At 45.3% G+C, this 15,220-nt stretch overlaps 1 protein-coding gene across 4 annotated transcripts in view; it reads right to left on the reverse strand.

The window, feature by feature from the left end:
* Positions 1–15,220, reverse strand: part of CACHD1 (cache domain containing 1) — a 90,751-nt gene continuing 75,531 nt past the window's right edge. For 2 of the 4 annotated variants that reach the window (XM_018072348.2, XM_018072349.2), the window contains exons 17-27: positions 13,219–13,341; positions 11,143–11,242; positions 10,915–11,031; positions 9,463–9,623; positions 8,388–8,474; positions 8,059–8,175; positions 6,793–6,944; positions 6,240–6,401; positions 5,161–5,238; positions 3,887–3,988; positions 1–1,623 (exon numbers count right to left, since the gene is read on the reverse strand). In XM_018072348.2, the coding sequence (XP_017927837.1) occupies positions 1,385–1,623; positions 3,887–3,988; positions 5,161–5,238; positions 6,240–6,401; positions 6,793–6,944; positions 8,059–8,175; positions 8,388–8,474; positions 9,463–9,623; positions 10,915–11,031; positions 11,143–11,242; positions 13,219–13,341 (1,438 nt within the window). In that variant the 3' untranslated portion in view covers positions 1–1,384. Of the gene's footprint in view, positions 1,624–3,886; positions 3,989–5,160; positions 5,269–6,239; positions 6,402–6,792; positions 6,945–8,058; positions 8,176–8,387; positions 8,475–9,462; positions 9,624–10,914; positions 11,032–11,142; positions 11,243–13,218; positions 13,342–15,220 lie in introns of those variants that run through there. The other 2 variants (XM_029959710.1, XM_029959711.1) reach the window with 2 other exon arrangements.

The raw sequence follows: 15,220 nt of genomic DNA on the forward strand, positions 1-15,220 counted from the left end.
TACTTTATATACAGTTTATTTCACTAGAGATTTTAATTTTATACATAGTATAAAGGGGTATCCTGGTATCACACATATAGTTATTTTACTGTACTGTTTAAGAACCAATTTTTACATAATACAGTATTAAGTACCATATTAATTAAAACAAGTGATTTTTAAAAAAAAACCTACATATAAATGGATGTTTATCATATGCACAGTGCAAGAGTGTTTTTATATCCTCATAATCACAAAATGTGAACCTAAAATACAACACTGATTTCAAACTAATTCATAATTACGATGCCCTGTGTTGTAGACATTGATTAATCTTTGTTTGAATTACCAAGCAATGTTAAAATTCCAGACAAACAGCAGCAGCTTCTCATGATGATTTCAAGATTTCTTCCACAGTAACCCAAGTTTTACAAAACACTGGTTTATCCCTACTTCTGGTCTCAACAGTGTCCTAAAGAAACAGGAGAATGGCACAGATTCCATCTGGGATTATCTGGCAACTAATGCTAAATAAATTCTTTATTACTTCCACACAGGAATCCTTTAAGGATGATCAAAGAGGTAAAGCTGGAGAGATTTATGGGCAGAACTTTCAGAATTTTAGTTATGGAGTACAGGATTTCTCCTCTGCAAATCGGAAGACAATACTGTAATAAGAATCAGGTTGGAATATTTACAGAAAACCATTGTGGAAAAGAAAGCATTCCTAATGTAAACACCGAGTCAGAAAGGACTTCTTCATTTTCCCATTGCAGAGTGGGGCACTGGATGAACATCAGCTAATAAGGAACAGATGTGTCTCCTTTAGAAGAACCACTTCACCATCACAGGATGCATGTGGTGCTTGTTGAGAATTGCTAACACATTTTCTCCCTCCCTCCCCCCAAAGTTTGAAGTTCAATAAATAGTAGAAAAATAATCCTTTACTTAAAAATCTTGAGATGCATTGTCCCAGGTTCCATACAGCAATGTCGGAGCAGGGAACTTTCCACGCGCAGAGAAACCAACAGCCCTCCCCCTGCTCTGTCTGGCACTTCTGTAGCCTTCAGCTGCACAGATTTCTGCTCTTCCAGTTAAGGAAACCAAATCATCTCTGGCTCTTTTAAGCGCTCTCTCTCTCTCCTCTTGGCTCAGCACAAAGCTCCAGCTGCTGTATAAACTCACGGCCCCGCTCCTGGAGGTCTAACGTGCCTCCTGCTCCATTCCATTCAATGTTTTGGCAGGTCCATTCATCAAGCACGTCTCCAGTTCAGAGCCGACCTTACATTTATAAAAATGTAAAGCTTTGATGCCTAAGTTTACTGGGGAAGTCAGTGAAGTTGTCCCAGGGGAGCAGCGCAGCCCCTGAGCTGCTCAGCGGTCCTGTCCCTCGCACCGTCGGCCATCAGCACTCGGCATCCACAGTGTGTACCGTGACCGCAGCCTGCAGGTGGTGGCTGTGGTGGAGGGTTGGGTGGTGCAACCGGTAGTGGTGGAACTTGTGGCTCAGCAGGGCGGCTGTCTGAGGGGGGGTGTCCAGGTCCAGGTCTTCGTCGTGGTTCCCGACGTCAACGCCGGCCGACAGCGGGTCGTTGTTGCACGGAGGGTTCTCGCTGTCCTCCTGAGGGCTCATCGTGCTGTAGCCTAAGGAAATGAATCGGCAGCACGGAGGGTTAAAAGCAAGACTAAAAGGTCTTGCTGCACCCTTCATGGAACCAGACACAGAGTGCTTTACAGAGAGAATAAAACTACTTTCCTTAATAAACAGAAAAACAAAAAGAAAACCTTCCCCTCCTGTAAGTCTGTAATGGGTCCCTTTCCCTGCCACCATCTTTGGTTATAAACTTTGGGTCTGTACCACCCCAAACAGTAACAAGAACCATGTGTTCAGCAATTTGTTACAGCAGAATTGTTGGCACCGATTTCAAAACCAAAACATAAGATACCACCCCAAAAAAATCTGTTAGATATTACCTGGATTTTTAAACAGACAAGAAATAAGTGGGATCCACTCCCACATACCTCTGTTCCTACCATCTACACCTTTCCTGGATTGCCAGTTACTGTATCTGGAAGCAGCAGAATCTCTTCACATCATTGTGTTTTATAATCTTAGTATTTAATTTTTAGAAGGGTGAGAGCACCTTTCACTTGTGAGGGTCTGTTGGCAAAATCCAAGCACGTGTGTTTAAAGCTGGGGAGCTTTCCATACTTAAGGAAATCTATGGAATCCTCCTGGGAAGGGTTTCAAACAGCAAGTCCATTAAGCCAAACTGTACTGACACTTCCCACTGAACTCATACATGTGGTGCAATTAACTCAGGGCTCTCTTTTGGCTAAAATATCTGCTACTGGAGTCTAAAAAGTTAAAAGAAACAGATCAGGAGTGGTGAGACATCCATTCCCTGGGATATCCTAAGGAAATGATGTCACTAGAAAGGCAGCTAACAGCTAACCCTCGCAGGCTCAGCCAGAAAACTGTTTCCTAACAGGTCCCTTTCCTTTGAAACAGGTGCTTCAAGTTACTGGGAGATTTGGATTTATCACTGAAACCAGCTATTTCCAGCCTGCAGTACAAACAAATCCATCTCAGTATCTCTAAATGGAGAAACACAAGTGCAATTTAAACGGAAATATATCTTGCTTTAAACAGAAAAATAATCCTTCTCAAAAACTGAGGAACCACTGGTGCTTCTGAGCATCTTGGTCAGGTTTTCAGCTGGAGACACCTAAAAGAAGAGTGTTAAAAATAGCAGGCTGAGCACCCAAAGCTGGCTCTCATTTCCCATGCTCTGAGTCATGGCTTCTAACTGGCAGGGAGGAATTGGGGAAGGAGACTGGGCAGCCCTTTGAAGAAGATGGAATTACAGGAACTAAAAATAGTGGCACACATTTCAGATGGAGGTAGGACAGTTCCCCTGCTGACCCTGACAGGAGGACTAAAAGATGGGAAGGATTTCCTAGGGCTGCAAGAAATGGAGCAAAGGGAGCATTAATCTGGCAAATCTGCCTCAGCACAGGTAATCTGGCCCCAAATCCAGGGTAATTCCTCCTACAGCAAGATTGGCTCACAGACATCTGTTCATCCACATTCCAAGGCTTTGGCCTTTGGATTTCCTGTCCCTCAGCAATTCCATTAGTGCAACCACTGTTTAATACTGGAACAGGTCTGCTGTCACATACCCAGCCACTATGGCTCCCAGCTAGAGGTGACAGCTGTGCAGACTTGTCTAACCCTCCTCTTAATTTCTGTTAAGCCTCCTCATGAGTCAACAGCATTACACCCTTCTAACAGCTTTCCAGATTTAAAGAGACTTAGTCTCAGGGCAGCAGGGACATACCCAAACTCCCTGAACCTAATGGTGATCAGTATTTGCTTAAAGGTGCTGGAAGATCTTAGAATTATGGAATGATTTGGGTTGGAAGGACCTTAAAGCTCATCTTGTTCCAATTCCCTGACATGGGCAGGGACACCTTCCACTATCCCAGGTTACTCCAAGCCCTGTCCAACCTGGCCTTGGACATTTCCAGGGATGGGGCAGCCACAGCTTCTTTGGGCAACCGGTGCCAGGGCCTCACCACCCTCATAGGAAACGATTTCTCTCTAATATCCCATCTAAGCCATTCCCCTTGTCCTGTCACTACAGTTCCTGATAAAGGTTCCCTCTCCAGCTTCCCTGTAGCCCCTTCAGATACTGGAAGGTGCTGTGAGATCTCCACAGAACCTTCTCTTCCCTGGGCTGAACAGACCAAGTGTCAGAACTGTTTAACCGTGAAGCAACACAGCAGAATGTTTTTTGGTTGGTTTGAGTTTTGGCTGCCTTATCTGCAATGTGCCAGACACCTGAAGGAACCCAGGTCACCCCAGTGATTTCTGTGGGGCCGGGGCAGTGATCCAAGGCCTTACCGTGGTCGCTCTCGGTGCCGGATCGGCCCCAGTAGCGTCGCCGGCGCTCGGGGCTGTGCGCGTGGCGCTCGATCACCGCCGCGATGAACCGCGTGTTGCTGACTGCGGACACACAGACACAGCCGGGCGTAAACCAAGGGTCTCACTGAACAGTAACTAATTCTTACTTTCTGTAACTAATTCTTCTGCAGTACTTCTTAAAAGAATCACAGAATCTGCTGAGCTGGAAGGGACCCATATGGATCATCCAGTCCAACCCTCAGCCCTGCACAGGACCATCCCCAAGAGTCACACCAGGTGCCCCAGAGGATCATCCAAACACTCCTGGAGCTCTGGCAGCCTTGGTGCTGTGACCACTGCCCTGGGGAGACTGTTCAGTGCCCAGTCACCCTCTGGGGGAAGAACCTTTTTCTGAGATCCAACCTAAACCTGCCCTGACACAGCTTCAGGCCATTCCCTTTGGTCCGGTCACTGGTCACTGACAGAGGAGGAGTAAAGAGTGGTGTTTAAATGTGGAATAGATCAAGATCTAGCCAAACTCATTCACCTTGGATTAACAGAATTTAGAGAATTACTGTGCCAATGCTTCAGAACCTGTGACAGCACTGAAAGCTGACTCAAAACAAAACTAAAAGGGACGTGGAGAAGCAGTAGATGCAAGCCATGAAGCTCAGAATCCTTATTTTTCCATCTTTGAGTGTTGACACAGTTTCAAATCTTGAGTATTGTTTTAGTGAGGGCCCAGAGAGAGAAATCTGGTCTGACCTTGGAGCTCTCCTGGAGTTTAGGTGGACCAGCTCAGCTTACAGCATACCAGGATCATGTAAAGTGCCGTTTTGATTGAATGGCAAAGAACTTTGGGCATCGAAATTAATGCAAAGATTTACTGCCAGGTTTGTTGGCCATACTTGCCAGACTTGGCTTCTGCTTTCCAAGGCTGAACAAGGAGAGGAGTTTTCCATGCCCTGTGCTGTCACAATGGCAATTTTTAAGCTGATCAGAGTTACTTCTGGAAGTGGTCATGACCAGGGGGTGTAAGGGGCAAAGCTCCTCCACACATAATGGAGAATAATCTTTTAAAAGTGAAAAATGTAATTTTTCAGCAAGAGACTAAAGGTGCACTGGATGTTACAGTTTGAGTTAAAACACTGTTCTGTCATTACTACTGTGGCTCAGCACAGGGCTTCCTCATATATTTTTAATTCTAGAGTGTTAAAAAACAAATGGCTCCTTTAGTTTAACATTTTTTTACAGCAGAGTGGTTTGGTACTTACTGATTCCTCTGTCTTCATGGCTGTCATCGTCCCTCTCGTCCCTATCATTTTCCAGGTTGGACATACGCACTGACATTTCTACACACCATTACAAACAGAAAAATGCAACTGTTAAGAGAAAAATTTTGGATCATCTTACTACCAACTGTCACCCTGGCAACAGAGTGGGAGCACTTTGTGTGTGAAGAGATGGTCTGAGCTGGGGGTGCTCTTCTTCCAATACAGATGGGGCTGGGAATACCAGGAAAATGCCACACCCCACCTCCCCCTGAGAGGAACCAGCTTTGAAGTTCTGAAGAAAGTTGTCTGATTTAAAACAGAGCTGGGGCATAATCAAATACAGAGGTAATGAGCCCTGATCACACTTAGAATCACAAAATGGTTTGGGTTGGGAGTGACCTTAAAGATCACCTCCTTCCAATGCCCTGCCATAGGCAGGGACACCTTCCACTTAACCAGGTTGCTCCAAGCCCCATCCAACCTGGCCTTGGACACTTCCAGGGAGGTGTTCTCACCCTTATATCTTTATCTTTCCACCAGTATCCCTTCTCCCAGCACAGTTTTCTCTCAGACTTCAGTGGTTTTATCTATCTATGCACAGACATTCCATGAGCATCACACAGACCAGAAGCAGGAGACACAAGTGAAAAAAGATACATCCCAAACAGACCAAGCAAAAGGGTGTGAAAACTGTATCACTTCCAAAAGCAGCACTGTTGGGCAGAACTAAATATGTGCAATGGGTCTGCTGTGACAAGGGGCAGAGAGTTGGGAAGGCGGGATTAGCATTTGAGCTCTGGAAGAAGCTTAATTTATCTCCCTGAGCAGAACTGCATGTTGAGGGCTTTGAGCACTCCTTGGGCAGCAGCAGGTCTGGCTGCACCCAGGAGAGGGCAGCAATACACAGCACCCAGGGCCAGGCCTGGCTTCTCCAAGGGCTCCAAAAGTGAAACAAAACAGGGTGAAACATCAAACCAAAACCAAGGGAAGAGCTCGGGGATTGCTTTTTTGGATGGGTTTTTGTTGTGTTGTTTTTTTTTCAATTCCCAGCCTGCTATTTGTGTCTCCTGAGTGCTCACCCTGGGCAGCCAGCGGGGACATGTGCTGGTGGCTCCGGCGGTGGATCTGGTGCCGGTACGCGTACACGGCCAGGACAAGCACCATGATGCAGCCCATAATGCCCCCAGCCACTGGGCCCACTGGGGCACTCTTGATCATGTTCAGAGTGATGACTTCATCTCCTAAAGCAAAAGGGACAAAACAGAGAACCCCCCCCACCATAAATGCTCTGCACAAAGGTTTAAATCAACAGCATGAAAGTTTAGAGAAGCTCTGAAAGGGCTTCTGGGTGCTCGACTGCACACACTTGGAATAGGAGAAGAAATTCAGAGAGGATACATCTTAAAGGATACATCCTAAAGACAGGCACCTGTAGCTACACATCAGTATTTTCAAAAATGTAATACTAACAACAGGCCTGATTGCTGCTTCTTTACTGCTTGAGGCATTTTTTATGCTGATTTATCACTGGCCTAAGATATAAATGTCATGTGAAGCATGTTCTGTACTGACAGTGCATGTTATGGAATACAAGCAGTTAAAGGCAGCACCTGCTCAGAAAGGCCAAGTTACCTATTGCTCCCAAGTCATCCACGTACGGGCTCTTGGCTCCCACAATGCCACCAAAACACTCCTTCTGAGGGGCACAGTAGGACTTGTCCAGGTGGGTCTTCCCATCGCTGTCCACCATACACCACTCGCAGTCCAACACTCCAAAGCAATCCCTGAGCATTAGAAACCAAAGAAGAGACAGTTACTTTCCAATCCAACGCCTCTTGTTTGCAAAGGTCAGCCTGTCTGGGAATCACGAGGCAGAGGGAGACCAAAATCACCCCAAAACCCTCATGTACGTAATGTTTAGCCAGAAAAAACTTCCATGGAAATGCTCAAGTATCACAAGGGAAGTTACCCAGGGAAGCTGCATCTCCAACATGCACCTTCAAGTCTGTCTGCTTTGTTTTTTTCTTCCATCACTCAGCCTGAGCAAAGGGAGAACTCCTCCTTGTAACTCCTCCAATAAAACATTTCTCAGTGTGGTGAAGTCTGGCCAATTTTTTTCTGCAGCCTTTGGAGGATGGAAGAAAGGATTTGGGAAGTCTGGTCAGAGCATGATGTGTTCTGGCCATCTCAGGTGCCTGGAGACTGCTCAGAAGTAGCAAAAATAAGCCCTCAAACTTCTCCACACAATGCCAGGAGCAGAACCTCATTCTGCCATCCTACTTTTTATTTCCTTCTGTCATGGTTTAAGCTCAGAAGGAAATTAATCTCGATGCAGCTGCCCCCTCAGCCCCCCCTGCAGTGGAATGGGGAGGAGAATCAAAGTAAAACTTGTATGTTGAGATAAGAACAGTTTAATAATTGAAAATAAAGTCAAATACAATCATTATGGTAACTAATAATAATGATAATAAAAAGGAAAGAGGTGATGTGCATTGCAATTGCTCACCACCCGCTGACTGACACCAGACCCCTCCCTTTCCCAACCCAGCTCGGTGCCTTCCAGGGCAGGAAGTTCCATGGTGTGGAATATCCCTGTGGTCAGCTCAGGTCACCTGTCCCAGCTATGCCCCCTCCCACTGGCAGGGCATGAGACAAGAAAAAGTTCCTTGACTTGGGGTAAACACAACTTAGCAAAACCCAAACCATCAGTCTTATCAACACCATTCTCATTCCAAATCCACACAGCACTGGAACAGCTACTGAGGAGAAATTAACTCTACCTGGCTAGAACCAGGACACTTTCTCTTTTTGTTTTCTTTAAAACATGTGAGGAAGAGCTATTTCCACTGGATTATTTCCACAGCAGTGTGTTTTGAGGGATGGAGAAGGCCAGCTTACCCACTCTCTGTCCTCTGGTTGCACTGGGTGTTGATACACTGTGGGAGGGCATCCTGCAGGCTCGGGTCGATGGCTGTGAACGTCATGGGCTCCTGATGGACTTCACAGCTCGGGTTCCTGGAGTGGGGCAAGAAGCAAAGCCAGGTATCACAAAAGCAGGCAAAGCATAATCAGTTAAAAACACCTCCTTTTCCAGTTGCATATCATCTGCTTAATTATACTAAAAATACTGCCTGTTAGATGCTGTGTCACCTGTAAGTCAGCAGGACACGGCAGTGATTTGTTAATTAAGGTGCCCCTGCTGTCCATGGTTGGGGATCTGCTCTCACCTGCTCTCGGCGTTGGTCAGGTTGCCGGTGCACTCGTTCACCTCCAGTGGGCACTCACAGGGACACTCACACTCATTCTGCTCCATCCTTCAGGGGCAGAAAACACACAGAAACCCCATCAGACACTGCACCAGGATTTTAACCCCACGGCACAGCTCTGGAACAGCAGTTCCCATGGAGAAGGCTGTTAAAGTAACCCTTCTCCTTCCCCAGGAACAGGGATTGCTCTGTTCTGCACTGGGACTGAGGACAACGTCATGACAGTTGCCTCTGGAATTCCAAAAGCAGGAAACCCCTGGCCAAGCCTCAGATCTAGATGGAAAGATCCTTCTTGCCAGTGCGACAAACATGTAATGATGGTGTAGGCAAAATCTTCTGGATCCCCTTAATGAAAAACTATGTCAGTCCACATAAAATCATGGACATTAATATGCCAGAAGAAAGGGCCTGGCCCACAGGAAACTGCCTCTGAGCCACTGAATTTCTCAAGGTCTTTTAACATCATCTACCCAAACATCCCAAATTCCTCGTGAAGGGAAGAGAAGGGGCAGGCACTGATCTCTGCTCTGTGGGGACCAGGGACAGGACCCCAGGGAATGGTCTGAAGTTGTGTCAGGACAGGTTTAGGTTGGATCTCAGAAAAAGGTTCTTCCCCCAGAGGGTGGTTGGGCACTGAACAGGCTCCCCAGGGCAGTGGTCACAGCACCAAGGCTGACAGAGCTCAAGGAGTGTTTGGATGATCCTCTGGGGCACGTGGTGTGACTTGGGGATGGTCCTGTGCAGGGCTGAGGGTTGGACTCGATGGTCCTTATGGGTCCCTTCAAACTCATATATTCTGTGATCTCAAGAACAAACTACTCTGGTTTAAATACTCTGACAACCTGGCAAGGATTAGAGGTACCCCAAGTCCTTGTGCCTCTTACAAAGAGCACAGGCAAAGCAACTATTTCATTTTGCCTTCAGTTTTGCACCAATTTAGCTTATAAAAAAAATGAGTTTTTGTAAACTTTGAATCAAGGAGGAGGGAAGAAGTGAATTCCTGGACCAGCCCGTTCCTTGTCCATGCCCTGCTCACCTGTGACAGTTGAGGCAGAGCCTGTCCACCATGCTGCAGGCACAGAAAGCCAGAGAGTCACAGGTCTCATTGACGATTCCCACGAAGGCATTGGTGCCTGGGATCCTCGTCAGCCTGTACTTGGAGCAGTGACTGCCGTGCACAAGGTTTGTCAGGTCACCCTGGGGAAAAACAAAGAGTGTCAGTGGTGTAAAACGTTGGTTTAGGGAGCTGAAGACTCTCCCTCTTCCAAGGAAACACAAATGTGTGGGAGTGTCACCTTCATAAAAGTGTTCATCAACCTGTTGAGTTTTGCTTCCAAGGTACTACTGGGTGAAAAGACTTTGCTGAAGATAGAAAAGAATATGATTTCCTTGTGAAGATTACAAGATATGGCATCAGCAGGTGACATTTCACTCCCTCCCATCGTTTGCCAACCTGTCCCCACTGCACCAGCCATGGCTGGGTGACCTCCACAGAGGCTCTGCTGTGACAGGGAGGTACCACCACCACATGCTGAAAACTTCCTGGCACGTGTGCCATAAAAACTACACCCTAGCACTGTCCTGCTGGGATCAGACTCATTCCTGATTCCTTTTTCCATGCCACTGTCTGAAGTTTTTGCACCAACCTCCACAATTTCCTTCACAATAACACACTTCCTACTTTGCATTTCAAGTGTGGGGAAAACATTTAAGCCTATCTGAAAATGTTTAAGCCTAGCTGACATAAATCAGTGTATTTGACATGATTTTCAAATATTTTTGACACTTATTTCCCACCACCTTCTCTCAGTAACAACTGAAAGGCATTATTTCAAGAGCAGGTTCTCCCACAGAGCTTAACATCTTTGGAATAATTCTGGAGTGACTTTGCCAGCATGGATCTGTGGTGCTGTGAGGGATGACAGACCCTGGTTTAGACCCCTCAGTGTGGCTGAGTACAAGAGAAAGCTCACACACAACTCGCAGGGACCACAAAACATTCAGGATTCAGACTCATAAATGATACTCTGTGAATGCTTACCTACATTGCACCAGTAAATGGATTTATTTGGACCCATAACAAAAAGATAAGTTAATAAAGACCTCACAGGAGGATGTGACACTGGTCAGAGCTGGAAGCCAGAGGTCAAGTCAGAGGATGCAAAGCAAACAAATCCTAATTATTGGTGGAAATCCTCACCCAGCAACAGAGAATTGCCCTTATTTTCATGATGCTGGCTGAGATTGTGCAGACACCAACCACAGCTGGCCAAGGATCACATCCATAAGCCCTGTGTGTCAACAGGCTCCTCATGTGAGCACAGTTGCGCTGGGTTTGTGTTTGGAGAGGGGAGCAGAGGCCAATCCACACGGAAGGCTGGCTCCCGGCCCCGCCTGCTGATCCTGGCAAGGCTTTGTTTCCACCAAAAGAAACCCAACCCAACCAAAGTACATTCAAAAGCAAAATAAAATAGAAAAACACACTTACCACTAAGCTGGTATTGAATTTATAAAACCGCTGAACTGTCCTGTCACTGAAGCTGTTGCAGAGGTTTTTCTTGACGAAGTTTGGGTGGTTCAGGATGTCGTTTGCTACCAGAGGCTCCTAAGAGGGAAATGTGGGACTTTATGCCTTTGGAATCAGACACAAACAGCAACTGCTCTGCAGCTCAGAAATTAGAAATTATGGGAATAAACCGAGGAAAAGGAGCCAGACCTTGTGTGTGATGTGCTGCTGCTCCACAGGCGCATGTCCTTTGGGATCGATGAGGGTGGGATGTGCCACGAGGTACCCCCTGTCCTCCATGATGAAGCACCTGTCCACAATGAACACAGTGAGAGCCCCTCGTGAGGCCTTCAGAGAAACAGGGTGAAATAAAACATGATCCTCAATTTACAGCTAGAGGAGGAACTTTTAAAGGCTTCCATGTATGAAAAGAACAGGGTCATCAAACAAATTCACTGCAAAGTGTCTCTAAAGAACGTGTTGAGTATTTTCCTGAAGCTTTTCCATCTGTTACTGTTCCAGCGAGCCTGGACCATCACACCTGGAAATGGAGCTGATTAAAACCAGAAAGGAAACCCCATCAGTGGATTGTCTGATTGGGGAAGATCCAGAAAGAAATGAAGCATAACGAACTTGGAAAGTTTTAATAGTTTATTAATCTACTATGTGACTAATTAAACAGAGCTTTCACACTCCCCTTTAATGACCTCCTGCTTCAGAATTCAATTTAAGGGGGAGATAAATCACTCCTGCTTCACTCTCAGCCTTCCCAACTTTTCCTCTCTGTTTTCACTCTTCCCATTAGTTTCCTGTGTGATCTTAGGGAAGCAATGTTGGATCTGTGTCCCACTCCAGAAACCAGTGTGCTGGGAGGTTGAATCCACCCTGTTTTCCCCCTCTCCTGTTTCCACAGCCACAGCACTGGGACGGCACCAACATCAAGAGACTTGGTGGCCACAGAAGGGACACAGGGAAAGTAAATGCCCCACTGGATGCTCCCAAATGTTCCCGTGGTGGCAGCCACGTCCTCGGCACAGCAGGAATCTGGCTGGATCCTGGCCCTGTGACTTCCAGGGCTGTGATTCCTGTGGTGTGTGTTAGATCCCTACAGCCAGGAGGGAGAGCAGAGAGCACTGAAAGCCATCTGGACTCCTTAAGTGTACAGAGCAGTCAGGAAAACTTGGAGTTGGGCTTTTTGGGGGGGTTTTGCATTAGAAATGCACATAGTAATGGTGTGTTTTCCCTTTTTCCTGGAAGATGCTGTAGGAAACAGGAGAATGACTGGGCTCATGGTGACCCCAGAACTCTGCAGAGAGAAAAAGTTTAGTAGAGATACTCTAAAAACCCCAAACACCTGCATTCACCCAGAGGCCAGAAGCATTAGATCTGTATTAGGATGGTCTAACATTGAACAATATGCTCGAAATTCCTCATTTAGGGAATGTAGGAACAGAATAAAGATCTGATCTTGTTGATTACCAGTTGTTTTTTACTGGGAGGGAGGAATGCCAAACCAGAAATCCTGGTTTATTTTTCTTATACACCATAAAGTATATAAAAAAATACCCAAACCAGAAAAGAACTGGGAGGATGACAGAAAACCACTTCCCTTCCCAAATTTAAGGTTTAAAAGCAAACAAAGAACCAACAACAATGTCCAAACCATGTTATCAAATCACTCCAGAGCCAAACCAGAGTCTACCCCACCCCCCCACGTGATTTTTCAAAAAAGGATAGAAAGGAACAACTAAGATACACAGGGATCTGAATGAAATTAGATACTCCAGATGAAATCAGACCTCTTCTGACTAGTGCTGTGCTATGTATTTCTGAGAAAAAGCTAACAAAAGTATATTTTAATAACCACAGTTAAAATAACTAAAGATACTGTATCATTATTACATGCTCACAGTAACTAAATAGGTAAAATTAAAACAAACAGAAGAACTGGGAAGTGTGTTCATTTAATAAAGAATGTTTTTTTTTCCCCCAGAATTTCAGTGAAGTCTAAATATAACAAAAAAAAAAATAAAATCAGTTATCTTCTGCTTTTATAATCCTGCAGACTGTTTACTTAGCTGATGGCAGTTTGATCTTGAATAACAAAAGCATCCATGTAATCTTTATGAGAAGGACAAGTACAAGTTTTACTCAAAATCAGAGAACACATACTGAAAGTAACAGAATCCTTGAATAAATTAAGTCGGAAAGAACCTCTGGGTCATCTGGTTAAAGAAAAAGAAAATGAATACTTTAGATATTTCCTGCCTGCAGGAACAGCTTTACCTGATTTTGTTCCCCCCGTCTTGGTTACAAACAGGCAGCAGGTCCATGAGAACTTTGTAGAAGTATCTCAGGGTGAAGTCAATGCCCATCACTGCCACTGAATGTCCTGAGGACATCTGTGCACTGCAGAGAGGGGAGGAAAAAAGAGGGAAAGGCTTTCAGGGCTGTATTAATTAATGTTTTAATTAATTAGTGCTCTGCTTGAAAGGGGACTGGCTTCCCTAGCACATCCACACCTCCATGGGAGCTCAGCTCACCCTGCTCATGTTGGAATGGACAGTTGGAGCAGCTGTGAAGGAGGGAACAGTGAGAATCTGGGAATTTGCTGCAAATCCTCAAGTTTCTCCACATAAATTCCTCTTCACACAACCAGCACATGGAGTAGGCAGGAGACAGCCCGGGACTGGACCACACCCTTCTCCCCACAGGCTGTTCTCCCTCCACTCAACATACACCCCCTACCACCTACAGACATTTAATATTTAGGAACATAAATTAGGAATAAAAATTGCCCACCCTCACAAATGAAGGCAGGACACAGTTCCTGCATTCCCAGTACCCAAATCCCCACCAGCTGGGGGGGTTACCTGCACCCTCCTCTCTACTCAGCCCCCAGGTGAGGACCTGAACGTGAAGCTGCCATAGACATTGTGCTAAATCCCTAAAACTCCAAAGTGTAAGAGGGATTATGAATCTTAGGCATAAAATAAATAAATAAATAAATAAATAAATAATACTTATTAGGGCAGGTTATGAAAATGATCATACAATGGGGTGATGTGCAGCAACCTGCAGCTGGACTGAGTGAGGAGGGAATTTCTCTCTCCTCCATTTTCAACACCCAAATTCTCCAAGTTTTCTCCCTGCAGGACTCAGAGGACACAGCCAGACCAAGTCCCCTCTCATCCCTGAAGGACACAAAAGGATCAGCTCCTCCTCAAATCTCAGGGCATAATATTTGCACCTCTGTGGACCTTACACTGATGACCAAGGAGACACCTTTGACTTGTTACTTTTCAAAATTTCCTTTTCTACATAATTTTATCTCTGAAGACAGGAATAAAAACGTTCTGAAAAAGATGATGTTGAAAGGCACTGCTGGACTACACAAAGCAGAGTTCTGGCAACTCCTTATCCATGTAAACCCAGCTCTGTTTACTGGACTGGAGTTTGTTTGCTTTTCAAGAAGTACAGTGGAGATGTAGTCAGATCTAATTTGTAGGTATATAAACATAGATTTTAAAAACCTGCATTTAATTTATTGTTAATGTAACCCATTTCGTGGAGAAGGAAAGGGAAAAGGATGACAGGAAGCAGCACAGATACATTTAACTGTATGTGACAGGGCATCAAGCTCTCAAGTTCCTGCTCTGTCCTAACAGACATAAAGCCATAAGGAAGGTTGTAAATATTTGAGCTTCATTTTTAAGCATTAAATCCTTCTGGTTTGCTGATACCAACTGTATTAAACAACTTCTTACATGAATCTTCTATTCCAAGCCTCTAAAAAAAGAAGTAAGATATACATGACACGGGAATGAGAGGTAAGTGTCAGCTCCAGACACACTGATGTTGGTATTTAAACCCTCCCAGCAGTCTCTCATGCCAAAATGCCTGTTAACGCCATGGATTTCTCCCCCACCCCTCTGGATTTTTAACTCAGGCCTCTTTGGGGATTAGAACTGCATGTGACTATAAGCTTCAGAGGTCATATTTACCCAGGAATCACACTCACATCTGCCAAACTTTGTTTAACCGTTCTTTAATCATGTTCTAATAACCCACATGAGCTTTAAGTTCTTAAAGCCAAGTAAACCATCTCCTGTTAGATAAAAATCAGAATTGTGATTAATTGCATTTCTCTACTTCCAAAAGTGCTTATTTCCCCTCAGTAAATTCCTCGGTGAGAAGCACCACGAGGGCTTTGGAGTTGATAATGCTCCTGCCAAAACACACAGGCAGATGTCCCATGGTGGGAAATCCCACAGAGGGCAGAGGAATC

The sequence above is a fragment of the Manacus vitellinus genome, unplaced genomic scaffold (genome assembly GCF_001715985.3).
Source record: "Manacus vitellinus isolate BGI_N305 unplaced genomic scaffold, ASM171598v3 scaffold_21_pilon, whole genome shotgun sequence".
NCBI classification, from domain to species: domain Eukaryota; kingdom Metazoa; phylum Chordata; class Aves; order Passeriformes; family Pipridae; genus Manacus; species Manacus vitellinus.